The 25,334-nt window shown below is 39.2% G+C and overlaps 1 protein-coding gene and 1 long non-coding RNA gene across 4 annotated transcripts in view; one reads left to right on the plus strand and one right to left on the minus strand.

Moving 5' to 3' along the window:
• The window catches only part of LOC119132251 (cytoplasmic dynein 2 heavy chain 1), a 55,932-nt gene that overhangs the window by 19,724 nt on the left and 10,874 nt on the right, over positions 1-25,334 (plus strand). For 2 of the 3 annotated variants that reach the window (XM_037267351.1, XM_037267353.1), the window contains exons 40-82: positions 1,372-1,571; positions 1,686-1,817; positions 1,933-2,065; positions 2,144-2,351; positions 2,434-2,563; positions 3,350-3,505; positions 3,703-3,962; positions 4,060-4,306; positions 4,754-4,905; positions 5,041-5,185; positions 5,790-5,892; positions 6,027-6,191; positions 6,420-6,544; positions 6,842-7,090; positions 7,194-7,302; positions 7,370-7,483; positions 7,929-8,071; positions 8,198-8,270; positions 8,805-8,965; positions 9,101-9,238; positions 9,916-10,029; positions 10,118-10,278; positions 11,244-11,367; positions 11,453-11,574; positions 12,007-12,093; positions 12,999-13,125; positions 13,770-13,911; positions 14,441-14,550; positions 14,827-14,847; positions 15,155-15,253; positions 15,619-15,742; positions 16,051-16,214; positions 16,308-16,427; positions 16,939-17,073; positions 17,922-18,065; positions 18,492-18,581; positions 19,283-19,348; positions 19,477-19,527; positions 19,622-19,675; positions 19,919-20,050; positions 20,257-20,329; positions 23,992-24,152; positions 24,546-24,671. In XM_037267351.1, coding sequence (XP_037123246.1) covers positions 1,372-1,571; positions 1,686-1,817; positions 1,933-2,065; positions 2,144-2,351; positions 2,434-2,563; positions 3,350-3,505; positions 3,703-3,962; positions 4,060-4,306; positions 4,754-4,905; positions 5,041-5,185; positions 5,790-5,892; positions 6,027-6,191; positions 6,420-6,544; positions 6,842-7,090; positions 7,194-7,302; positions 7,370-7,483; positions 7,929-8,071; positions 8,198-8,270; positions 8,805-8,965; positions 9,101-9,238; positions 9,916-10,029; positions 10,118-10,278; positions 11,244-11,367; positions 11,453-11,574; positions 12,007-12,093; positions 12,999-13,125; positions 13,770-13,911; positions 14,441-14,550; positions 14,827-14,847; positions 15,155-15,253; positions 15,619-15,742; positions 16,051-16,214; positions 16,308-16,427; positions 16,939-17,073; positions 17,922-18,065; positions 18,492-18,581; positions 19,283-19,348; positions 19,477-19,527; positions 19,622-19,675; positions 19,919-20,050; positions 20,257-20,329; positions 23,992-24,152; positions 24,546-24,671 — 5,690 coding nt within the window. The remainder of the gene's footprint in view (positions 1-1,371; positions 1,572-1,685; positions 1,818-1,932; positions 2,066-2,143; positions 2,352-2,433; positions 2,564-3,349; positions 3,506-3,702; positions 3,963-4,059; positions 4,307-4,753; positions 4,906-5,040; positions 5,186-5,789; positions 5,893-6,026; positions 6,192-6,419; positions 6,545-6,841; positions 7,091-7,193; positions 7,303-7,369; positions 7,484-7,928; positions 8,072-8,197; positions 8,271-8,804; positions 8,966-9,100; positions 9,239-9,915; positions 10,030-10,117; positions 10,279-11,243; positions 11,368-11,452; positions 11,575-12,006; positions 12,094-12,998; positions 13,126-13,769; positions 13,912-14,440; positions 14,551-14,826; positions 14,848-15,154; positions 15,254-15,618; positions 15,743-16,050; positions 16,215-16,307; positions 16,428-16,938; positions 17,074-17,921; positions 18,066-18,491; positions 18,582-19,282; positions 19,349-19,476; positions 19,528-19,621; positions 19,676-19,918; positions 20,051-20,256; positions 20,330-23,991; positions 24,153-24,545; positions 24,672-25,334) is intronic. The other variant, XM_037267354.1, reaches the window with a different exon arrangement.
• On the minus strand, positions 417-21,081 carry LOC119132252. Its single transcript, XR_005099831.1, has 3 exons — positions 21,070-21,081; positions 19,585-19,590; positions 417-600 (listed from the first exon to the last, which is right to left on the minus strand). It is a non-coding gene; the product is annotated as an uncharacterized LOC119132252 (long non-coding RNA).

Below are 25,334 nucleotides of genomic sequence, written 5' to 3' on the forward strand. Positions count from 1 at the left end.
AAAAATACTTTTCTCACATTATCAAAATGTCAATTAATTATTTGTTAATTAATGGGTGCTTGCACAACACAGAGGAGCCAAATTTACTTCTTTGAAAAGCAATACATTACTTTAATGCAGTGGTTCCCAAACTTTTGCAGGCTGGCGCCCCCTTTGGCTCCCCAGTGAATTCCTAGCGCCCCCCCCCCCCCCCCCAGGCACATATGGAAACAAACACCTCTTTCTTGATATATGGTTTGCTGCAATTTGAAAAGAGAAAGGTTAAACACAAATGTGTATTTCACAAATAAAACCCAATTTAGTATTTAGTAAACCAATTTATTTTTTAGCAGTTTGAACTGTTTCAGCAACATAGAATCGTAAATAAACATTCCACCAGTAACCTTCATTGTCTCACACGTAATATTAATGGGATGGATGTGCTTGGTGCAGGGACATAAGCTTCTCAACATCAGGCTGGAACTCACTAAGAAGAAGTCGTAGATCCCCGCGGTCAGTAATTTTCAGTCGGTTTCTTTGCTTGGAAAGAAGCAAGGTGACTGCACTGAAGCCCCGTTCTACTAAATATGATGTTGGGAAGGCAATGAAGTACATCTTGACCTTGTTCCACAGCACTTGATAGCAGTCAGAGATTTTTTTTTGTAACCAAAAACTGGCTGGGCCAGAGCGGCGTGTTGTGTACAAATCGACTGCCGCCCCCCTACCGCCCCTTTCTTCCTCACCGCCCCCCCAGATCTTTCCACCGCCCCCAGGGGGGCGGTACCGCCCACTTTGGGAACCACTGCTTTAATGAAACACATTTGGGGCCGTGCAACTTTTTTATAACCTCAGGCTGTAATTTGTCTTTGCTACTGTGTACTGTTTCTAACTTTGGTTTGTGCCACTTTCATCCTCTCTCTTTCTCTGTCTTCTTCTTCTCACTCCTATGTCTCTCTCCCTCTTAAGTCTCAATTCCATGTGGTCTACCACCCACCCTTTATCTGCTCTACACACTCATATTCACACGTGCCCGCGTGTGTGCACACGCGCGCGCATGCACGCACGCACGCACGCACACACACAAATGGGCAATGGGTCCCAAGGTTCTTTGGTGTTTGGCTCAATGTGTAGTCAAGTACTATTTTCTACTGTGCTCTGAATAAAACACACTTGGGTAGGAAATGTTTGCAACTTGCATTGAGTTAATGCAATCTCTGAAAACATGCCAGTCTCTTAAACAACAAGAACAGCATGTCGAATTTTTAAATGGCATGGTGAATTGTTTTTTGTACTTTTCTTATTTTTAATGCTAGCCCCAGAAATTTATTTATTTTACAGTTTAATTCAAATTATTGTGTTTTTATTTGTTTCTCTTCTATTGTATGTATGCAGTTCAAGAGATCAATCTGGTGGTCCAGGCATTGCGACTTAACACCTTGTCCAAGTTGACATTTGCTGATGGCTCACGATTTGATGCCTTGCTCAGAGACGTCTTCTCTGGGGTCAGTTTCACTGATGTTGAGGACCTGATCCTTACTGAGGCCCTGGAACAGGTCTACAAAGAAAATCGATTAGAGCCCATACCCGCTCAGGTGTGTGTGTGTGTCCTTCCGTGCAAACACTCTTCCTCATACCCTTTTGAAAACTCCTGCAAACTATCACCTTGGTGACCAGATAATGATTTTCCTGTGTGTTTGTGTGCATAGCTCATAAAGGTATTGGAGCTGAATGAGCAGCTGAGACAACGCATGGGTGTCGTGATCGTAGGGCCAAGTGGAGCGGGCAAGTCTACTCTGTGGAGGATGCTTCGGGCTGCTCTTAATAAGATAGGCAGAGTGGTGAGTGATTAATACTCTTCTTTCTTACTTTTAAACCCACCAGTTCCATCCCTTTATTGACTTACCTTGTTCTGGATAGAAAATGGACACATTTGTGTATTTTGTTATGTTGTAGGTAAAGCTGTACACAATGAACCCTAAGGCAATGCCCAAACAGCAGCTTCTGGGACATATTGACATGGACACCAGAGAGTGGGCTGATGGCGTTCTGACGCATAGTGCGAGAAATGTGGTTAAAGAATCGCAGGGTGAGACACGTGGTTGGTCGTGCACTGCATTTGTTTTTATTTTATGTTTATTCACATTTAATTTCAATTTCCTCCCAGATGTAAGCTCCTGGATTGTGTGTGATGGTGACATTGATCCAGAATGGATTGAGAGTTTGAACTCTGTGCTCGACGATAATCGACTTTTAACAATGCCAAGTGGAGAACGTATCCAGTTCGGACCAAATGTCAATTTCCTGTTTGAGACTCACGACCTCAGCTGTGCCTCCCCAGCCACAATATCTCGCATGGGCATGATCTTTCTAAGGTCGGCATTGTTGAACAATGTGTGTTTATTTGCAATTTATTCCATTATTTCCCTTGTTCCAACATCCCCTTTCATTTTTAAGTGATGAGGACATCGATGTGGGCGCCTTGCTGAAATCGTGGTTGTGGAATCAGCCCGAGCAGTGTCGCTCTAATTTAGAAAACTGGCTAGGAGATTACTTCCAAAGAGGTCTCGACTGGGTCCTCAAACAGGTAACTTTTGCCCTCCTTCTGCAGTCAGTATTCACCTGACGTATCATTGGGGACACCTCCACAATCAAATGACTTCCAGGCCCTTGTGAATGTAAGCACCTCTCAATATTTTGGATTACGATTCCACACCATTATAAACTACAACCGCAATAATGAGCATATTGCGACATTCACCTCTCGGGTCAAAAGGGAACATTATCAACGGTACCTAATGAGTGTCAGTCCAGATCTTGATGTTAATGCAAATTTAATAATTGAATGTCAATTTGCTTTTGATGCCTAATGGTGTAATCAGGTGACCATCAATAGTTTAAAATTGCACTGTGTGGAATTTAATTTTTGGTGAGAGTTTTAAACCAATTACACAAATTATCAGTCGCCATTTTAATTGAGTTCCAATTATATTCAAATGTGTGGATTGTGCCTGTAAAAAACTAATATGTATAATAAATCAGAAGAACAAGTGAACTGACGCAACAATTTACTTGATGGATGAGGGACTAAAATAAAATGCATGAACAAACCTGTTTATATTACCTTTCAAAAATTAATTTCTTATAGAAATGATTGCTCAATTATTATTTTTTTTAATTATGTGATAATGTAAATAGTTATTTGAGTGTGTAGCTATTTATAGTTCCTTGTATGACTCTTTTAGCATGCTATTAGCTGTAAAATGCTGAATATATTCAGGAAGTTATATTGAAAGCACTTTAATTTCATCTGGGAAAGAAATGTGCACACTAATGGGGTAAACTGTTCTTTTTCTCTTTTCCCCTCCTTAAGAATGACTTTGTGGTGGAGACCAGCCTCGTGGGCACTGTACTCAACGGTCTGTCACACCTTAGTGCTGTGACAATGCGTGGTCAGTTCATCATTGGTCTTCTCAGAGGCTTGGGAGGAAACCTCAACCTCAAAACAAGACAAGAGTTTGCCAAAGGGGTGAGCACTTATAAGTTTTGCAGATTCTGAGAAGCCAATTATATTTTTATACAAGTACACTGGCAATGGTATTTAGATATGGTGCTTGCATTTACAATCTATCTCAATAAGTAATGTACATATTTGTTGTCACCTGTGAGTATAAAATTGAGGATGCATAAACCTATCTGCTGCCATATTTGTCTTTTTTTTTTTAGTTGCTGAACTGGGCCAATGAAACCCCACCAAACATCAGAAAGCCACTCGATACCTACTATGACCCGGACAGCGGCCATCTTGCAGCTTATACATTGCAGCGGCCTGACAATCTCAGGCTGGAGCAGCTCTCTCATTCAAATTCACTGCCTGTTATTGAGACTCCAGACATACAGAGGGCACTTCACTGCTTCTCCCCCTGGCTCACTGCTCAACACAGACAACCCTTCATGGTGGTGGGACCAGAGGGCTGCGGAAAGGGGTAACTACACACGGACGTGGAAAATTCATCGACTTAACAAAGTCAGATTTTCAAACACTAAATAAACAAGTCTTAATTTTTTTTTCTTAACATCTAGAATGCTCCTGCGCTTTGCCTTCTCTCGGGTACGTTCCACCCAAGTGGCGGTGGTCCACTGCAGTGCCCAGACTTCATCTCGCCACGTCCTTCAAAAGCTCAGTCAGACCTGCTTGTTGCTCAGCTCCAACACCGGTCGAGTCTTCAGACCCAAGGACTGTGAGAACTTGATTCTCTACCTAAAAGACATCAATTTACCCAAACCCGACAAGTGGGGAACAAGCAACCTCACAGCTTTCCTGCAACAGGTAGAACATTTGCATGAAGAATAAGTCCAACTAAATATAAAAAATGAACAAACTATTTGAAATGTACTCACTTTAAATCAGTAATATGTACGTATTCCCCTTGAAACTGTGAACTATCGAAGCAATACGTGACATTTATTTAAATGAAATGGTTAAAGGGGTGGTAAATTATTTAGAAGGCAAATGTTTTTATCACACATCAGCAGTTGGACTGCTGAAGGCAATAACAGTAATTCACTGTGATTGAAGTTAGCAAACAATCCCCAAGAAACAAAAAGTTTTTTTTAACAAGTTATTGAATGACAAACAAACAGCATCTTTAATGTATGCATATATTCATATGAACTTTGCAATAATTGGTTTGCTCTTTAAAATGTCATTAATCATTAATGACAATTTCCAGTAAATGAGTGTCCTAACTGTTTTATCCCACTCTTCCCTCTGCAGGTGTTGACATATAAAGGGTTCTATGATGAAAATCTGGAATGGGTCAGCCTGGAGAACATTCAGGTGGTGGCCTCAATGTCAACAAGTGGTGCTGTTGGGAGCCATTTGCTAACATCTCGCTTTTCATCGATAGTTCGCATCTGCACCATAGAGTAAGTGCAGCGGTGATTGCACCTTCTTTATTATTATTTTCCCACCATCAACCTCCTCACTATAAACTGTGCTATTCCTGTTTACTACTCTCCATTCCTGTCTACTCTCTGTCTCCATCTGCTTTGGTGCCTCAGCTATCCAGACCGGGAGCAGCTGCAGACTATCTACTCAGCGTACCTGCAGCCAATTCTCCAACACAGCTTGGGTAGCCAAGCATCCTGGGCCAGCACAGGCAAAACACACCAGCTGGCTGGTTCGCTGGTGCAACTCTATGAACAGGTACCGAATTGGATTGGACATTCATGTCAGCATCTATATTTATACTATTTCTGCAATTACTGAAAGCATGATCTCTAATGAGTACAAACTGAATTATAGGTTTACATCATTTAAAATAGGGAAAAAAAGACAATGAATAATTGCACTTAAACCTCATTTGCTGATGTTCTATAGCAGGAAAATAATTGTGGGTTCTTTTATATAACTACCTCCCTTACCTCCCTCTTGTGTTATGTTAGCAAAATGTAATCGTAAAGGTTAGCTAGGGGTGTGCACATATCCTCAAAAGACAATTCGATACGATTCCCGATACATGGGGTACGATATGATTCTAGGTTGTAACAAGTAAAAATGTAACAATTCAATTTGTTTGGACTTAGTGGGATTACGATTCGATATCTTACGGGGACACAAGGTTGTATCTTTTGTCGTGTTTATTAATATGCAACAATATGTAAAAGTGCTTCACAGACCAAACGATCAAAGGTCATTAAATTCAAAGAGACATCAAATTATTAGCAACATCAAATCGATTTAGATCAGGTCTCCATCCTACTGCACGATGTTAATATCCAAAACTGCAACTGTGTTTGATTCCTGATAGGTGAAAGCCAAGTTTACAGTGGATGACCATAGTCACTACCTTTTTACCCCGTGTGTCCTGACAGAATGGGTTCTCAGCTTATTACGATATGACCTCACTGCAGGTAACATAATTAATCCATTCTCATTTTGTAATGGAGCTATTGTAGCTTTGTGAAATAAAGTAAAATAGATTCTTATTTTTTTATTGTTACTTTTATTTATATATTATTATTATTTGTTTTTTTTGTTTTCCAAGCTCAATCAGATGTGACCGACAGTGTGCTGGTGGTGGTAGCACACGAGGCAAGAAGGCTTTTCAGAGACCGGCTTGTTTCTTCCAGAGATCTCAATACCTTTGATAACATCCTCTCCTCCATCATCCGCGGGGACTGGAGCTCTGATGCTCTTGAAAACATGACTGGTAAGGAATCTCTTTCTGTCGTTCCTGTTCCTCATTTCTGACTTAAAACACCCAATTTTATGCTCAGACGGGAAAGATCCCTCTAAAAAAACGGACTCTTGAGGAATTAAAAGAAAAATGTATCCCTTCTGACACTCGTATGCTTCTACGCATACATTCATTATTTTTTTATTAATTATTCACCCTTTACATTTGTCTACTGACAAGGTTTTTTTTCCCCATGCGCAGATGGTTTTTATGTAACGTGGGGAGTCTCTGAGGGGGTTTTAATGACTCCAGGCCAGTCTCTGCCTCCTCATGGTAAACAACTGGGACGTCTGCATTCTTCTGACCTCAAGCAAGTCATTCAGAAGGTATACAACAATATGTTGGATTGTTTGCTTTATTTCAAAGTAAACCTTTACAGCAGCTTTCTGCTGTGTGCGATTTGAACTCACCTGTAAAATCATCCCCTCACGTTTTTTTTCATTTCAAAACATTTTACTTACTGTTGAACATGTAATATTTTGAGATTTATTGATTGTCATTTTACTGAGTATTGTTGTTTTTTGTTTTCTTTTTTTCATCTGAGTTTTATTGTGTCTGTCAGTGTATGTGTTGGAAAATGATAGTGACTGTGCACCTTTTCCCCGTGTTTGTTTTCTCTTTAGGGTCTAGTGCTGTACAGTCGTGATAACAGAGAGCTGGACCTCCTCCTTTTCTGGGAAGTGTGTGATTTTGTGTCCAGGCTCGATCGCGTGCTGAGCCGGCCAGGTGGCTCTCTGCTCCTGGCTGGTCGGAGCGGCGTCGGGCGGCACACAGCCACATTCCTGGTGTCGCACATGCATGGGTACTCTCTGTTTACGCCAAAGATCTCTCGTGGTTATTCTCTGAAGCATTTTAAGAATGATCTCAAGACGGTAAGTGGTGTTTACATTCGAGATTTTGTCATTCTAGTTACTGTGTCGTGTACTGGAAAATTTGTGTCCACTCTTTGAGCTTCACACATTAATATGTGTCCAGGTGATGCAGTTGGCTGGACTAGATGGGCAGCAGGTTGTCTTCCTGTTGGAGGACTATCAGTTTGTCCATTCTGCCTTCCTAGAGATGGTCAACAGCCTGCTCTCTTCTGGTATGTCATTTCATAATAAATGACCCAAGGTGGACAAGTTTTCAAAATTTTGAATTTCAATTTTAAGGTGAGGTTCCTGGATTGTACACCCCAGAAGAACTGGAGCCTCTTCTCTCTTCCCTCAAAGATTCGGCTTCCCAGGATGGATTTACTGGACCTCTATACAACTACTTCTCCTTCAGTTAGTATGCTGCATTTTTCTGTCATTATTTTGGACTCCCTGTGTGGTAAATGTAATCATCGTTTCTCTCTACTGCGTATATACAGTATATCCCTCTTGTTCAGACTCTCCGGCAGTTTTTTCTGTCGTTGTTCGTTATCTGTCTCCAGCACTCGTTTTCCCTTATAGAGCAATGTACGTACTATTGAAATGCTGCAGGGTGACTAAGGTTGAATCAGTAGCCGGATAATTTATTCCATAGCTTAATGTTAAAGTCAAACCACTAAAAGGCCTCCTGACAGCTCATTATTCAGGTCTGCCAGATGATTATATTTATAAGGACAATCTTACGAGCATCAGGAAACACATACCCTACATATTGTCACTTGTGATCTCAATTTTGTGAGGAAATGCTTTTATGGTAATATTATATTCTTCTGCTCATCTTTCTGTGTCACATCTCCAGGAATTCAGCAGAATCTTCACATTGTGCTAATCATGGACTGTTCAAACTCCAACTTCACCATCAGCTGTGAGAGTAATCCAGCTTTTTACCGCAAGTGTTCTGTTCAGTGGATGGAAGGATGGTCTGAAAGTAGTATGAAGAAGGTCAGAAGCTTTTGGGTATTTTTTAGGAACATTTCTAAATATGTTGAATAAATATTATTTATTCATAAGCGATTAGTATTATTATGCATTGAGTGCATGGGTTTGCATAAAATTGTGTTTTGTCAGATTCCGGAGCTGTTACTTGCAAAGGCAAACAGTGAGGATGAGAAGAATGACGGTGACAAGAAATCAAGGAAAGGTAGGAATACCTTTTAATTTTTCCTTTTGGTTCCATTTTACATACAGCAACAAATCTTGAAACATTGGAGGAATCACTGACTCCAATGAAGAAGAAAAAAAAGTAGGGCTGTTTGTTGATCTTCAGAAAGCATTGGATACCATCAGTCCTTATTTATTATTGATCAGCAAATTACAATACTATTGGATTTAGGGATATAACATTTAATGGGCGCAGTGGTTACATAAAGAAAAGGCAGCAGTTTATATAGTTGAGTTAGTTCAACTTCAGTTGCTTGCAAATTGTGGGGTGCGTGCGTACCCAAGGGGTCAGTAATGAGACCAAACTTGTTCATCCTGTATACAATTTTGCTAATACGTTAACATACCCGAGAGCTAGCCGTAGAGAATATGTAGTGGCGAATGCTTTGTGCTCATACACAACTGTACATATATATTTAATGTTTTTACTATTCCATCAGTGCATGAATCAGAATGTTGTCAGTTTGTTCTTTCCTCTATTGTTACGTTATGATGTGTTATAACGTGTGGTCAGAATCTGGACAGGAAGATGTGAGCCGTTTGTTCCTGATGGTCCATGAGTCATGTCGAGAACATGGTGCTACACCCAGCCAGTATATGGCCTTTCTACACCTTTACAATGCAATTTATAGCAGGAAGCAGATGCAGCTCACAACGAGACAACAGCATCTGCAGGTAATGAATGCGATGTAGCTATAAACTTGTTTAGTTTTACAGTCACAAGAAAAGTGTTACTTGTTTTCTCTTGCTACTATTCACGCGAGACGAGTTAATATGAAAAGCAGAAATGACCTTGACTTTTGTTTGCAGGCTGGGGTGTCTAAACTTAATGAAGCCAAGGCACTGGTTGATGAGTTGAAGAGGCGGGCTGCAGAGCAGAGTGTGCTGCTGAAGACTAAACAGCAGGAGGCCGATTCTGCCCTGCAGGAAATCACCACATCCATGCAGGTAAATGATTTGATTGGATTGGTATTGTCATTTGAAAATTGTACGCTGAGTGTCAGGCAGGATGGGTGTCTTGGGGGAACATGTCTTTCATGGTCCTTTCTGAGTTGTAACGCATCTTCTCCTTTGCATATTTCTTGCATTTCCCAGCAGTGTTACTTATTCCCAGCTGTGAAGAACATGGTCACTGAGCTAAAATGCACTTTTATTTGTTTCATTCCATCTCTCTGTAGATATCCAGAATTCTGAATAGGATAATTTTTTTCGACTAATGACAATTAAGGAAGACTGAATGAGCAACCGTCAGTAGTTTGATCCCGGTTGGCTGGTAGCAGATCACAATAGTTGGTGAAAGGGATAAATTACTAGAACCATTTTTAAGGCCAATGATTATTTTCTTTTTATAAAGGTTTAACCAAGATGGAAAAATTAATGAAGCATGGCCTCGTGCAAGGATTTTTTTTGGGTTGAGAACAGAAAAGGAGCCTTTCAAATCAGCTGGGTAAGAAGACAGTGTAATCATTGAAAAGGTTATCCTGGACAAGGGTGCATTCCCGTTTCCGACAGTTTCCATGTCATATTCCTTTGTCCGACATTTAAAAATTTAAAATTTGTTATATAGAAATAATTTAAATTTCAGTGTGTGGACAGCCTACCAAAAATAATTGTTGACCCTCCAGAATGCAAGTGACCAGAAGGCAGAGATGGAAAAGCTTCAAGCAAGGATGGCTCAAGAAGTGTCCAAGATAGAAGAGCGGAAAGGCAACATTGAAGATGAACTGAAGGAAGTAAAGGTAGGCTGTCTGGTTGATTTGTCAAGAGCTAACCTTCACAATAGCTTGGGCACATTCACATACATTAATTTTATTTCTTTCCTTTAAGCCTTTGGTAGATGAGGCGAAGCAAGCAGTGGGAAACATCAAGCCCGAAGCTCTGTCTGAGATCCGCTCTCTCCGCATGCCACCTGATGTCATCAGGGACATCCTGGAGGGGGTCCTGAGACTGATGGGTACCTTCGACACCTCCTGGGTCAGCATGAAGAGGTGAGCTAAGGTAGCAAGAGCAAAACTTTTAAGGATGCACACAGAGATGACGCTAGAAATAAAATGACAGATTCAACTTTTGGGACTAATTAAACTAATGATGATGGTACATCTCTTGAAAAATAAAACAGCTGCCTCAGGCTCCAGGGGTGAACATGGTCTGCAACTGTCATAAGATATAATAATAATAATGATAATATTTAAAAAAAAATCAATTATAAAAAATGCAGAGGTCAGAGTCAAAGATGTATTAGCAAACCACCTCTTACCATTGTACCGTATAAGTTGCACCAGCCATAAAATGCATAATAAAGAAGAAAAATATATGAATAAGTCGCACCGAAGTATAAGTTGCATTTTTGGGGGAAATTTATTTGATAAAATCCAACACCAAGAACAGACATGTCATCTTGAAAGGCAATTTAAAATAAAAATAGAATAGGCAACAACAGACTGAAGGTACGGTATGCTAACGTTACGTAAACACAAACAAGGAACTGAGAACGTGCCTAATGTAACATATTAAGAATTATTCAAATAACTATAGCATAAATAACATGTTAACAAGTTTGTCCAACCATCCGCATCACTCCAAATCATTAAATCCAATGAAATCTTCATCCTCGGTGTCACTTTTAAGCAACTCCGCTAATTCTGGAAGTAGAAGATGCAGCACTTCCTCTTCTGCGCGGCTTACGTCAGACTCATCGTCAGTTGCAGTTCCAATTGTTCCACAGGCCTAGAGTGTCCTCTTGCAGTTTTGTGTGAAATGATATATTGTGTTAATAATTTCACACATAAGTCGCTCCTGAGTATAAATCACACCCCCGGCCAAACTATGAAAAAAAACTATGACTTATAGTCCAGAAAATACGGTAGCTGCAAGTGATATTCTGTGATATTCTTCATATAAGGTTCTTGTAACCATCTGTTTTTTTTCAATATCTCCCCATCCTAATCTTTAGCTTCCTAGCTAAGCGCGGTGTCAGGGAGGACATAGTCACATTCGAGGTCAGGAACATCACCCCAGAGATTCGCCAGAGTGTGGAAGAACTACTTCACAGGAATAAAGCTTCCTTTGACCCCAGGGTCAGTTTGCCCCCATATACCACAAATACTACAAATACCACTGTGTCTAATTAACAGATAAATGTTCTTCTGTTGTCATGGCCAGAATGCAAAACGTGCGAGTGCAGCAGCAGCCCCTTTGGCTGCCTGGGTCAAAGCCAATGTTCAGTACTCACATGTCCTACAGAGGATAGAGCCGCTTGAGCGAGAGCAGGCTGGACTAATGGAGTGAGCGCACACACACACGCACACACACACAGACACACACACATGCACACACATTCAATCATATACAAACATACATCCATATAATATTACCAACAATAAAATACGTTGAGAATATTAGACACGGCAGCTATTTTCATCTGAAGTAACCAGTAAGTACACTAGAGCCTGATTTACTTAATCTGTGCATGCGATAAACGTGGAATGCGATTAATTAAAGTTGAGATAAACTGTGATGGCTCTAAATAGTGTGTAAAGCTCTGCACAGCACAATAGCATTGTTTTATCATTAGTTTATTCTGTCAAATGACTATAATTAAAAAAAAAAAAAATCTGCATACTGAGTTTTAAATAACCCCGAGACACATTCTTTCATTTTTTGTCGCCAGTCAGTTTTGCTTAATGTTGATAACATTATTTATTGTGCTTGTCCAGCAATCTGAGGAAAACAGAAAGTCGAAGGAATAAGCTTGAAAGCCTGCTCAACTCTGTTGGAGACAAGGTTAATGAACTCAAAGAGAAGTATGCACCTCCTTTAATTTTTGCTATATATTTGATTTGTTTATTTTTTTTTTATTTTTTTTTTGCAACATGGCCAAAGGTTTATTCAGTTATTTTTATTCTGTTATTTTTATTATTCTGTTTTATTTCTTTATTCTGATTGTGTGTGTCTGTCCGTGTGTCTGGGCGTTTAGGTGTCAGGGTTAGGCTTAGGCTAAGTAACTTTGTGGGAACCATTTTAGGAAGACAATTTTCTGTTTCAGTATAAATTTCACGTGATTTGAATGTGGCGTGGAGGAACTCATAATTTTCTACCTCAACCTCATTAAACCCAAGGAAGGACCTCAAAATGAGATTCTATAAGAAAAAAAATACAATGTAATCCAATGTGGATTGTTGCAACCTCCAATGTTAAAGCTCTCGCACAAGGACGCAATCATACTTGCCAAGTGCCAAGTGATAAAACTTGATTTGATCATTTAAAATCAGCCTACTTTAAAAATGTCAGCGCATTGCAAGTGAGGTGCAGGAGGTAACCAAACTACCACAATTACTTTAATACGCCACATAATCTCTTACACTCTCACCTTTGGGAAATTGACTTTGACGACATCAGGAGCAACTGACTGTTTAGCATGTTCCTCAAGGTTCCAGTCATCACATTGCAATTCTACAAATCCACCTGCCATCCTTGAACAAATGTGTTCTTACTGTCTGTTTACTGCCTCTGCTTATTATTGTCATCAAGGATATAAACAATCACGGTTGCCTGAAGGGCAGATCTATTCCCCCTCTCTTAAAATGTTCTGGACCATGATGATTGCAATCAGGTTAAAGGTCAATAACATGCTGCTTGTATCAATGTGACTTTATTTTTCTATATCCTGTATTTTGCTTTACAAACCTCTTGTCGTTCTTTCTGGCAGGTTTCAGTGTCACACTGCAGAGGCAGCTAAGCTGGAAGCTGAGGTGACAAAAGCTCAGGACACAATCAATGCTGCCCAGCAACTGATTTCCCAACTGGACGGAGAACACAAGCGGTGGAATACGCAGGTTGTGTGAAGTATTGATACTGCCTTTACTAATATGGCCATTTTATAGTCAAATTGAAGCACATAAGGCTTTGGGGTTGACAAAGGGCTGGAGCTCTGATGTCTCAGGTCACTTATTTGGCTGTTTGACTTCTTTCGACAGCATCTGTCTGGGTGTTAATTAAAACACTCAATCTCCTTCTGACACACAAACACATTGATTCTCTCACACGCACACGCTCAACATTCCTCAACATTTGCTCCATAGTAACACTTGATAGTCTTTAGAATTTACAGTACAGTATATTTCAACAATAATTACATCCCATCAAGTTCACAGTCACTTCAAACTCTTGGCTGTTTTAAATACTATATGACAGAGTTGGTCAACTTTATAATGTTTTAATTACCTCGGCGTGCTTCAGTGGCATCAGCAAGTATGTAAATTGTTTTCAAATTTTTCAAAAGTTACATTATGAGAGCTTGGTATTTTTGTCTATAGACGGCATTAGTAATCAACCTTGAGGTGACAACCTTTAGCCACAGTATTGCAGTGCCATGAGAAATTAAATTAGTATCATAATAAAGTGCTGAAAAGACCGATTGTATCTTTAACCTTATCTTGTCTTGAGTTCTCGCATATTTTTTTCTCTTTCTCACCATCAGATGTTGGAGATAAAGAACGAGTTAGATACACTCCCTGTGAGGGCGATGCTTGCTGCAGCCTTCATCACATATTTGTCTGCAGCTCCTGAAGATCGTCGTAGACATTGTCTAGAAACCTGGATGGCTCAGTCAGGACTACAAAGTAAGTGTGATTTTGACAGTGAAATTTAATTTATAGACTTATGGACAAAACTCAGTTGGACATCTGAACATTATAGATAGAGGACCTGAAAACAAAACTAATCGTGACCAGTTTTAAAGGCTTTCATTCTTTTGGGAGAAGTTTCTTCTTCGTGTTCTGAAGCAAGTCATGTTGGAACAGAAAAGAACTGAAGATGGATTCAAAGGGTTTGAGGGCAACTAACTGACTGATTATATGGATTAAAATAATGATGTATTCTCTCCAAATACTCCCAAATTTACTTACTCATTGGGAAAATTCGGCCTGTTTACGTAGTTGAATGCCAAACTGAGATAGTAGCAAGAATTAAAGATCTTTAATATTTTTTGGACCAGCAGCAAATGGCACACCTGATAATGTTTCATGGCACATTAGTCATTCGGAATAATTTCTGTATAGTATGTAGAATGTATTATTTATGTTTTTTCATTATACATTATAGAGAACACTGGTGGCCCAAAACACATTACATGCCTTTTTGTTTATATAGAGTTTGACTTCAGGACATTCCTGTCCCTGGAGAGTGAACAGCTGATCTGGAAGAGCCAAGGGCTGCCGTCTGATGACCTCTCAATGGAGAACGCCATTGTCATACTACAGGTTGGGAATCAATTGCTATTCTTGTCTTACCTGATAATCTCATTTGTATTATTGAGCTCTGTTCTCATAATGCATACTATAAATATAAGAAGGCAGTCTATTATGTTGTCTTGTCATCCTGTCTTTATTTGATCACCCATTTTCACCCCTTTTTTTTTTCCATACCGTTTTTGAATCATCCTATCAAGTATCAAGTAATTGCGTTGAGCATGTTGCCATTCATATAAACATATTACATCTGTCTTTGTGTTTTGTTTCTCCATTTCTGATTTATAGATCAATGAGCTTAAATTACGGGTAAGGCTTTGTTCCACCATACAGCCAGTGTGTTTGTGTTGTTTGTGCTTATGCCATACATCTGAAATCACACAATATAAATACCTATTGACTTCATTTGTTTACTTTTGGAATATCTGCAGCCAACAGCAATTGAAGTACGTATTATTAGATATAACAAAACAACAGAAGTAAGCAGGAATGGTACTTCTGTTCATGGATTTATTCGGTGCATAATCAATATGATAAAGTACCTTCAGCACATTTCCTAGTGATCCAGGCCCTAGACATCTTAAAATGACAGCAATTGTGTTTTTTTTTTTCTCAGAGTGTCGCATGTCCTTTCCTCATTGACCCTTCCTCCCGAGCCACAGAGTGGCTCTGCACACATCTCATACAAAACCGACTTGAGGTTATCAACCAACAGGTAAATACGACTTGAAAGTCAGCAGATGTCATTGGCTATCAAGGATACATAGCCACGGAATTTTAAGTGATCTGCAGAATATAGATTCTGATTTTTGTTTTGAACCGCATTATCAAAGACTTACTGTATTACATTAACATATATTTTACTTTATCTGTCAATTGCTGTGGCATCTCAGTGCACAGTGAACCACCAGATCAGTGAATGACTAATGTATGGTGGTAGGCCACCACTTTGTGAATCACATTAATTTCGCCTACATGAGTGAAAAATTACAATATTACCTGCTGTGTCATTATTTTAAAACACATTTGATATAGCTCACTCTCTGATCTTAAATGTCACACTTTTGTATGTCTATAAAGGACAGTAATTTCATGACAGCCTTGGAGCTGGCAGTCAGATTTGGAAAAACTCTCATCATTCAAGAAATGGATGGAGTGGAACCTGTTCTCTACCCACTGCTGAGAAGAGACCTCATTGCGCAAGGTACACTTGCACATTGCACTAAACCATATTTGATTATTGTTTTAGTGTTGTGATGTAACATGATTGTAACTTTTCATTATTTCTCTCAATTATCCTGAAAATAATTCACATCATATCAATGAAAAACCCATTTTTGAAAATGGGTAGATAAGGAGGTTCTTGAGTATAGGAACAAAAGTGGAAAGCCAAAGACCATGCTGCGTTAGGAAGTCACAGTCGTTACTTTTAAGACCATCTAATTGAAAAACTCAATTCATTGTTTTTTCTTTCCGTTCTGGCAAATTGTTTTTTAATGCACATGTGTGCAGGCCCAAGATACGTTGTACAGATCGGAGAGAAGGTTATTGATTACAATGAAGACTTCCGACTCTTCCTGGCGACACGTAATCCTGCTCCCTTCATCCCCCCTGATGCCGTTTCTGTGGTTACGGAAGTCAACTTTACCACCACAAAGGCAGGTCTGCAAGGACAGGTGATTTTTTTCTTCTGTCGACCTAAGCACTTTTTGAAGCAGAACAATGTTATATGATACAAATGCTGTTTGTCTTTGTTTGTTTATGAATAGCTTCTGGCCTTGACCATACAACACGAGAAACCAGAATTAGAGACGGAGAAAACAAGACTGCTTCAACAAGAGGAAGACAAGAAGATACAGCTTGCACTATTAGAAGAATCACTGTTGGAGGTACACCATTAACAGAGAAACAGTCGTGAAAGTATAAATAATTGCAACCTCAATGCCCAAACAACTAGTTTAAATATTGTAATGACATGTTTAATACAACAATCAATCAATGTTATGCAGTGTATAACCATGCTATGACATTCAGCGCTTGTCAAAATTAGGCTTACATCAATACTTTCTCAGTCAAAATTATTTGCATACAAAATTGCTAGGTTTTGTGTCAAGGCCACATTTTGTGTAAGAGAAAAACACACACAGGCCATCAGTGATGCAAGAAAACAGTTTAGAGATTTATTACGGTCAGCTTCACATTTCCATGCTTCACTGCTTTCCCATTTGTTTTATCTGAATGTTTTGGTGAATACATTTTATTTTCAGTCATTTTTAGAAAATATGTTTTGCAGTTGGTTTGATAAATCTGTTAATGTGCCACATGAGACATGTTACAAGACGGCAGCAATTGCTATAACAGATCTTGTCTCTTTGCCCTCCCACCACCCCACCGTGTCAGACTCTGGCTACATCGCAGGGGAATATTTTGGAGAACCGGGAGCTGATAGACAGTCTGAACCAAGCCAAAGCAAGCAGTGCTCTCATACAAGAGTCACTACTGGAATCGCACCGTTTGCAAGCATCTCTGGACCAGGTATTTACACGCAGTAAATAATTATTCTCCTGAGCAACATAACATTCTTATTAGCCCACCATCAAGCCCAGGCAGCTTAATCTGACATACTATCTTCCCCGTGTCTCAGTGCTTACCTCGAATCTTGCTCAAAAGTCGACCTTGAAGATTTTCAGCCACCCTCAGGCAGCTACGTATGCTGAACATTGGTAGTTGCAATCGTGGCTCTAAAATATCTCTAAGAAATGGGGCCAAATATTTGCTCCCCAGACTCCTTTTCATGCCTGCAATTTCTCTCTGATTATTAAATACTATTCATCTTTCCTCATTATGTCTGGCCTTTGGGCTACTGAGGGAATAGAGGTGCAATCTTTTGCTGTTCTTGGGCACCATCTTTATTCGACACTCACCTGCACATTTTCTCAAGTTGGATGTCTCTAGGGCTCCTGCTGTTGTTCTGCTGCACTATGGGCGTGTGATGGGTCGATATTGGAATTTCTGTCTCCCATAGTGGTGCATTTGAACGCAAAAAAACAGTATCAAATACATGTGTAAGATTTAGTAAGTAACACAATTGGTCATGTACATTATATATTGGTGTTTTTTATTCACTGAGCTAAATGGACTTAGCAGTGCTTTTAGTGAATATATACACAACTGTTATACTTTTTAAACTTCTCCAGCAAAATTAATTTAATCTAAGAAGCAGTGTTCTACCAACACTATTAATCTATTGAACCCCAATTTTTTGTATTCCTGTTCTTTTCTTTTTTTTCTCTTCTCACACTTTGTCTCTTGCTGTCTATCCCAATTCCTTTCACCCCACTCCCACATGATCATAAGTCATCATTAATTTGTTTGGATTTCAGGAACGGGATGCCTATTTGCCTCTTGCAGAGAGTGCAAGCAAGATGTATTTTGTCATCACAGACCTGTCAAAGATCGACAACATGTACCGCTTCAGCCTTGCTTCATTTCTGCACCTCTTCAAAAGGGCTCTTCAGGCCAAGAAGGTGACTCTGTCCTTCACATCACTTACCTACCCAAAGACATTTTAGTATGGGCACTTCTATAGTTATTCAAAGAAACACGCACAAACAAAACAATATTAAATTTTATTTGAATGTCTATATTGAATTTCCTGCAAATAAATGTTCTAAATGCTACATGACATTTGAGCGTTTACAAAATAACAAAAATGTTCTGGAATGGAGTATTTTGCAATGATATTATTTCATTATTTCCAGAGTTTTATGTATTGTCTACTACTACTACATCGCGATAAATTCGATTGATGGTTTGATTCATACTTGTACTTTTTGAATGATATGGACTGCAAAAGTGCATTTTCACACCTCTGGTACTGAAACTAGCAAAGAAAGCTGCAATTGATGCGCACAATCTTTGACATTCACATTGTATTACCTCGTACGCTGTAGGAAGCGGTGCAAACGGAAGCAAGGATCACTACATTGGAAGCAAGCTTGAAGAACATGGTGTATGAATATGTTTGTCGTTCACTTTTTAAGGTAATATACACACAAACACTGAATATTGTGTCATTTTATATTAAAATAGAATTGCAATATGATCAATAAATTAGCAAAATAATTAGCAAACAATTTCAGAATAAATTAGTTATTGAGTATTCGATGCACAATTTAATTAATTCCAAATGTTTGCACCAAAATGATGCATTAGTGAACACTGTATTGGGGAAAGGAATAATGTTGTATGTCCATGAGATGTTGAAGAAATCCAACAATCCAATTGCATGCATGCTATTTCATTAAGCTTTTCCAATTAACAGTAATCAAGTGTCCAGTATCGACGAGGGCTGTTTACATTCTAAAGATCACATAATGAACATTCAATGTAATTTCTATTTGAGAAACATGTTTATGTGCCTTTAATGGAATGTCAGCAAGAGTCAGGAAGTTACTTAATGAACATGTCACACTTCTCCAAACACACATGTGAGACTGAAACAAAGGTGGTAGAGTGGCAGTCTTGCATTTGGAAGATGGCAGGTTTGACTGGCGGCTTTTCCCAAAACACTTCGATAGTACACTCGAACATTATTGGACAAATGTGGGCGTTTTTACTCTAATGCCTAAGGCACTGTTTTCTTGACATTCAAAATAATTTGTTCACAAGCAACTGTGTTTGTATCCAGTGTAACATACAATATCCTCTTCATATTTTTGTACTTTGCTCTTATATCTTTCAGGCTGACCAGTTAATGTTTGCTCTTCACTTCACCAAGGGCATATACCCTGAATTCTTCCAGAAAAATGTGAGTATGCGTATCAGTGTATTTTATAAAGCATGTATTTACAGTAACTCTCAGTTTACACAATATTCTGGCCTATTTTAATACAATTTATTCACCAAATGTCAGCCGTAATAATATTTTTGCTATAGGAATGGGAGGTCTTCATTGGCTCCATTGTCGGGGAAATGTTCAAACAAGAGGTAAGATTATTTTCCTCTACAAGTAGAACACACGGTGGCCTTTTTATTAAGAATCACCTATCCCTCCATCCCCCTTCCTTCTTCCTCATGTCAGGAGCTCCCATCTTGGATCGATCAGGAGAGGCACAAATCAGTAGCAGTTTACAAGGTAAACACTGAAACATATTTACTGGACAAAATGGAGACAACATGATCTTTCATACTGATTATGTAGCTGACATATCTCAAATCCATAATACAGTATGGATCTGTAAATGAGAGATTGAGTTGATAATGTGATTTCAAATTTGTCATGTTCTCTTCCAAGTACTGTAGAATAGAAGTAATTCTCAGTCTCACGTTCCAACTTTTCCTTTGCCTTCGTTAACATCTTTCATTCTTTCTCTCTCAGGCTACATTCACAGACCTCTATCAGGCCTTGTGTTTGAATGACTCAGACCTTTGGCTGTCCTTCGCACGGAGTTCACACTGCGAACAAGAAATTCCATCCTCAATTGCCAAGAAAATGACTCCCTTCCAGCAGGTCAGATTTCACTCGGACAAAATGTATTCAATTTATAAAAAAAAGTAATAATAAAAATGTTGCACGCACGACAAAGCAAACAACACAAATCACATTCTGGTGCATTACTGATACATCGTGATTTTATTTTTTAATTTTCAACAGTCTGACAACCCAAGAGTTTTGTATCTTCTCATCAATGCACCCTTCTCTCTTCTTCCCTCCAGCTGTTATTGGTTCAGGCAGTCAGACCAGATCGACTGCAGAGTGCCATGACAGCGTTTGCCTCACAGGCATTGGGTAAGTGTTTTAATTTCAGACTATTTCATTGGTCCTTTAGTTTGGCTTTGTCATATTAGAGTCAGAATCATCACAAATCTAGCAAAGACACAAGAACAGATTCCATCAAGGAAAATAGGTTGAGAAGACATAAAAAAAAAAAAAAAACTATGAGGATTGGTCCCACAGGCTATAGTGATAATGAAAGGGTGGCGATGGGCAACATCAACAAGAAGTTTGTCAGTCAACTCTGCAACTGTAATGAAGTCAGGAAGTTCATTATTAATATCAATATCCCCACAGTGATAATACACATAGTTCATGTTTTGCTATTAATAAAATAAGCCCTTGCCGCGGGAGAAAGGTGGATTGAAGAGAGATGACAAAGCCAGACAGAATCAGGCTAAAGTAGAGTATTAGGATGACGTTGCTTCCAATAGACATGTGGAAGTGCTTCAAATGTGGTGCTACATTTGTAAAAACATATCCAGACAAAATGGAGATGATTCCACTGTCTGTTTGTCAAATGTGTGTTCTTCCATTCATCAATATTACTATCTGTCTTTTAGATGGTCATTTATGTGTATTATTTGGATTCTTCCTTATGTACTTCTCTTTGCCAACCAATCGTCCAATTTGCTGACAATAAGTTCTCACGTAGTAAATTTGCCTTGTCATTTGTGAACTTGGATTATTTTTTAAAGAGTGTGATGAAGTCTATGAAGTCTCTTGTTCTTATTCAAAGTTGTATTTTGATGTACTGTCGGACCTGATAACGAAACATTTTTGTTGTTGTGGGTGTAGAAAAAAAAAATCCTTGCACAAGAGGGGCAAACTTTTAGCACTATTGATGACCACGAAAAAAACATCAATACCTCTTTGACTGTGTCAGTCAAAATTGATCATTATCTATGGAAGGCAGAATATATAATACACCTCTAGTATTAGAGCTTATTGAGTACACAATTGGACAAAATATTGCGGCTTGTGTCAGCAGGGTTTCCTAACTTGTTGAACAGCAAATGAGTATACCATTGAAGTTGTAGTCAGTATTTGCAGAGTATTAGTCTTTATCCATGGAGGGCGACAGATATACTCATAACAAAGCAGGAGCGGAGTAGAGAGACAGTGTGCGTATTTGTGTCTTTGGCAGTAAATCTGTATGCTAATGAGGCATGGTCTGTAATCCTTTTACAACTAATCTCACCCAATCCTTTCAGTCTGGCCACTGCTCGCACGCACACAGTCACGCCTCGCTTAACTTAAACTCAAATAATTTTTAAAATGTCTCTGAGTCATCCTATTTCTGAGTCTGACTTTTCATTTGACTTGACAGCTGTCATATACAGAACAACTGTATTTTATTAGTTATTTTTAATTGTACTGTTTGTCAACATGTGGTGGCATGTTGGTTCTCAGAGTACTCCACTTTCCTCCTATATTCCAAAAACAAGAGCATTAGGTTAGTTGGACACCCCAAATCATTGTTAGTTGGTTTCGTCCATTTTTGTCCATTGTGATTGACTGGCTACAGTCAAAGGTGCATCTGCCCTCTTGCCCGAAGTCAGGTGGGATAGGCTCCAGCGCACCCGTGACCTTAATGAGAATAGGCAAGATGGAAAATGGGTGGATGGATATCAAGATGATAGCAAAGCAACTCTTACGCTTCAATTGTCAGGCTGATACATGAGCATATACCATAATCTTCGGACTATAAATCGCGTTTTTTTTCATAGTTTGGGTGGGGGGGCGACTTATACTCAGGAGCGACTTATATATGTTTTTTTTCACAAATTTTTACTTGATCATTAACACATCACTTACTTACCGTAATTTTCGGACTATAAGTCGCGGTTTTTTTTCATAGTTTGGGTGGGGGGGCGACTTATACTCAGGAGCGATTTATATACATATATATGGGGTTTTTTCACTTTTTTGGGCATTTTATGGCTGGTGCGACTTATACTCCGGTGCGACTTATAGTCCGAAAATTACGGTACAAGTATAGTTGACCACTTCACAGGTTATTTTTAGTATAGTTGATCACTTCACATGCTTTGATATCTTTATCTTGAACATATTCAAAACATGAAAAATAGAGAGAAAAAATCAAATAAAGTAATTAACACTTTATAGCGCCATATCCTCTGGACATGTCCTCTGTCACCAGGATGACATAAAGGACGAGAAATTTGATCAATGGATTTAATGATTTGGAGTGACACAAATGGTTTGATAATATTGTTGTTTATGTGATAGTTAGTATTTAAAATATAGTTTATATATCGTTGTATGGGCTTGTGGAATAATTTGAACTGCGGCGCGGCAAACGGCATTGTTGACAAAGGACGATCGATGGATTTAATGAATTGGAGTGACACAGATGGTTTTATAAACATGTTATTTATGTAATAGTTTTTTTTAAATAACTGAATGTTACGTCAGGCCCGTTCTCAGCTCCTCGTTTGTGTTTGTCACGTTAGCATACCGTATCGTTTAGCCTGTTGTTGCTCGTTCATGTCTGTTCTTGGTGTTGGATTTTGTCGAATAAATTGCCCCCCAAAATGCGATTTATACTCCGGAGCGACTTATATATGTTTTTTTTCACATTTTTGGGCATTTTATGGCTGGTGCGACTTATACTCCGGTGCGACTTATAGTCCGAAAATTACGGTACTATATATGTCATACACTTTTTAAGTTGTATTTGAAACATGTGTTTGTTTTCTAGGTTCCTCTTTGCCCTAACTGCATGTTCCAAAAATCAAGGTGAATGTTGTAATTCACCGCCTGGATGCTTGTTTGCAGTCCGAATACTGATTACCTGCCGGTAACATAGGCGGCAGATGCGAGTTTGTGCACACGAACAAATGCCCCTACACCACAAGTCATGTGGTCAGATGACGTTTTTCTTTATGTTGCTATGGTGAATCAGCTAAAGGCTGTTCTAAGATGTTTTCTACCAGGACTGCTTTCAGTGTCTGTGTTTGGAAGGGTGGAGCAGATTGCATTTGGCAGCGGCCACCAAAGTCTGGCTAAATCTGTTTGATTGTGTGCGTGTGTGCATGATTATTAGAGTATTAGACTGAGATTTTGAAAATGTTGCCTCTATTAGCTAATATCTGATGTTTCATTCAATTACAGCTGGATTAGAGCCACATGCACATTGTCAAACAGCACACACACACACACACACACACACACACACACACACACACACACACACACACATTGGCGAAGGGCTACAACAGGGAGCTGACATATGAACACATTTTGCTTCTCTACGTACTGTATTGCTCTTAGATAGTGAATCAGCTTCCTTATCTTCCTCATCAGCCAATTTTCTTTTGCCTTTCCATCTATTCTCCATCGATGCCCTACTTCAGTTTATTTCAATGTGGATCACCTTCCTTTCCCTTTCCGTTGATGACCCATCTCCACCTTTGTGCTGCATTGTGGAAATTTAATTACTGCCGAATCAGCAGCTCACATTCTTCTGCCACTGCTCCGTATTTACATTTGTATCTGCAGTTGCTTCAACTTGTTTTGCTTTTTTGACAGGCTTTTATTCCCTCTCTGTGGAGCCGACATCTCAAAACAGTTCACTTGTAGTATCTGTAAAAAAACAAAAAATCCACACAAACCTCACTCATCTTTTTTGCCTTTTCTCATTGTTTCTCCAGGTATGAAGGAGCTCTCCCCTCCTCCTCTGAACCTGCGGCGTCTTTATGCTGAGACACTGGAGTGGGAGCCAGTGCTCATCATCACTTCACCCGGGGCCGACCCCTCCCAGGAGCTTGTAGAACTTGCCACAGACATTGTGGGTCGGGACCACTATCATGAGGTGCACAACAGATATGAAATTTCGGATATTGTGAATGCAAACAAACTAATTTCCTGTTTAAGTTCAAATTGACTTTTGGTGGTAACTAGCTGGAGTTCCAAAATTGGCTGTTGTTTTGTTTTTGGCAAAGCTGTAATTGTAAGGAACTTTAGATGCAAATGAGTTAATTTGTAAGACCTCAACTCAAGTCAGCTATCTACATATTTGATTGGATTGGACTTTGCAAAGTAATCGAGTTTCACAATTGCATGCTTTTCACCCATTGAAGGGAAAAATTCAATGGTGCAATCACATTATATACCCACTAACCTCAAATGCCAAGACAGAATTGGATTTTCCATCCCATTTCCTTTGTTTGGTGCCCTGCCTGAGTGTAGCTCTCTGTCTGTCCAGATCTCGTTGGGTCAGGGACAAGCTGATGTGGCCCTGGCCACACTCAGAGAATGTTCCCGAAACGGAGAGTGGCTTTGCTTGAAAAACCTTCATCTTGTCACAGCATGGTTACCTCTCCTCGAAAAAGTAAGCACTCTCTCTGCTATTGGGTGATATATGTTTTTATTTTTATATTCACTTGTTGTTATGTAAGGCATTTGTGTTCCACATGGCTCTGCTATTTTCTAATGATGTAAATCTGGTGCAAACTGACTTTTGTGCTCTTTGGATCTATTCAGTGAAATTGTGCAACTTATGCCAGTTATGCTGCATTTGAATGATAAGCAAAATATACATTGATAAACACAACATACAGTACCATGCTGGAAACACATTGTTATATTTGTGGCATATTTTCAATTTTATTTATTCGCTTAAACATGCCAACGCTTGAATGACATCAAAAGCCACACTTAAAACCATCCGTCTTTTTTATTCTTCCTTATAGAATGATTTCTCACTGTACTGTTTGCATTTTTTTATGTGGTCCAAGCATGCTGTGTCAACCTCTGTCTCACCTGTTGTTACACCTCACTGTTTACATGTTCATTTTTTTCTATGCAGGTTTTTCTTTTGTTTTATTTATGTCATTGTACCTTTCCTTGGGTTATGTTTGGTAATGTGTGTGGCAGGTCAACACTCACTCGAAGGCATAGTTGTCGGGGCAGAAATGTGTGTGCGTGTGCGTGTGCGTGTATGTGTGTGTGTGTGTGTGTGTGTGTGTGTGTGTGTGTGTGTGTGTGTGTGTGT

This window comes from Syngnathus acus, chromosome 13, assembly GCF_901709675.1.
Source record: "Syngnathus acus chromosome 13, fSynAcu1.2, whole genome shotgun sequence".
In the NCBI taxonomy this organism is placed as follows: Eukaryota; Metazoa; Chordata; class Actinopteri; order Syngnathiformes; family Syngnathidae; genus Syngnathus; species Syngnathus acus.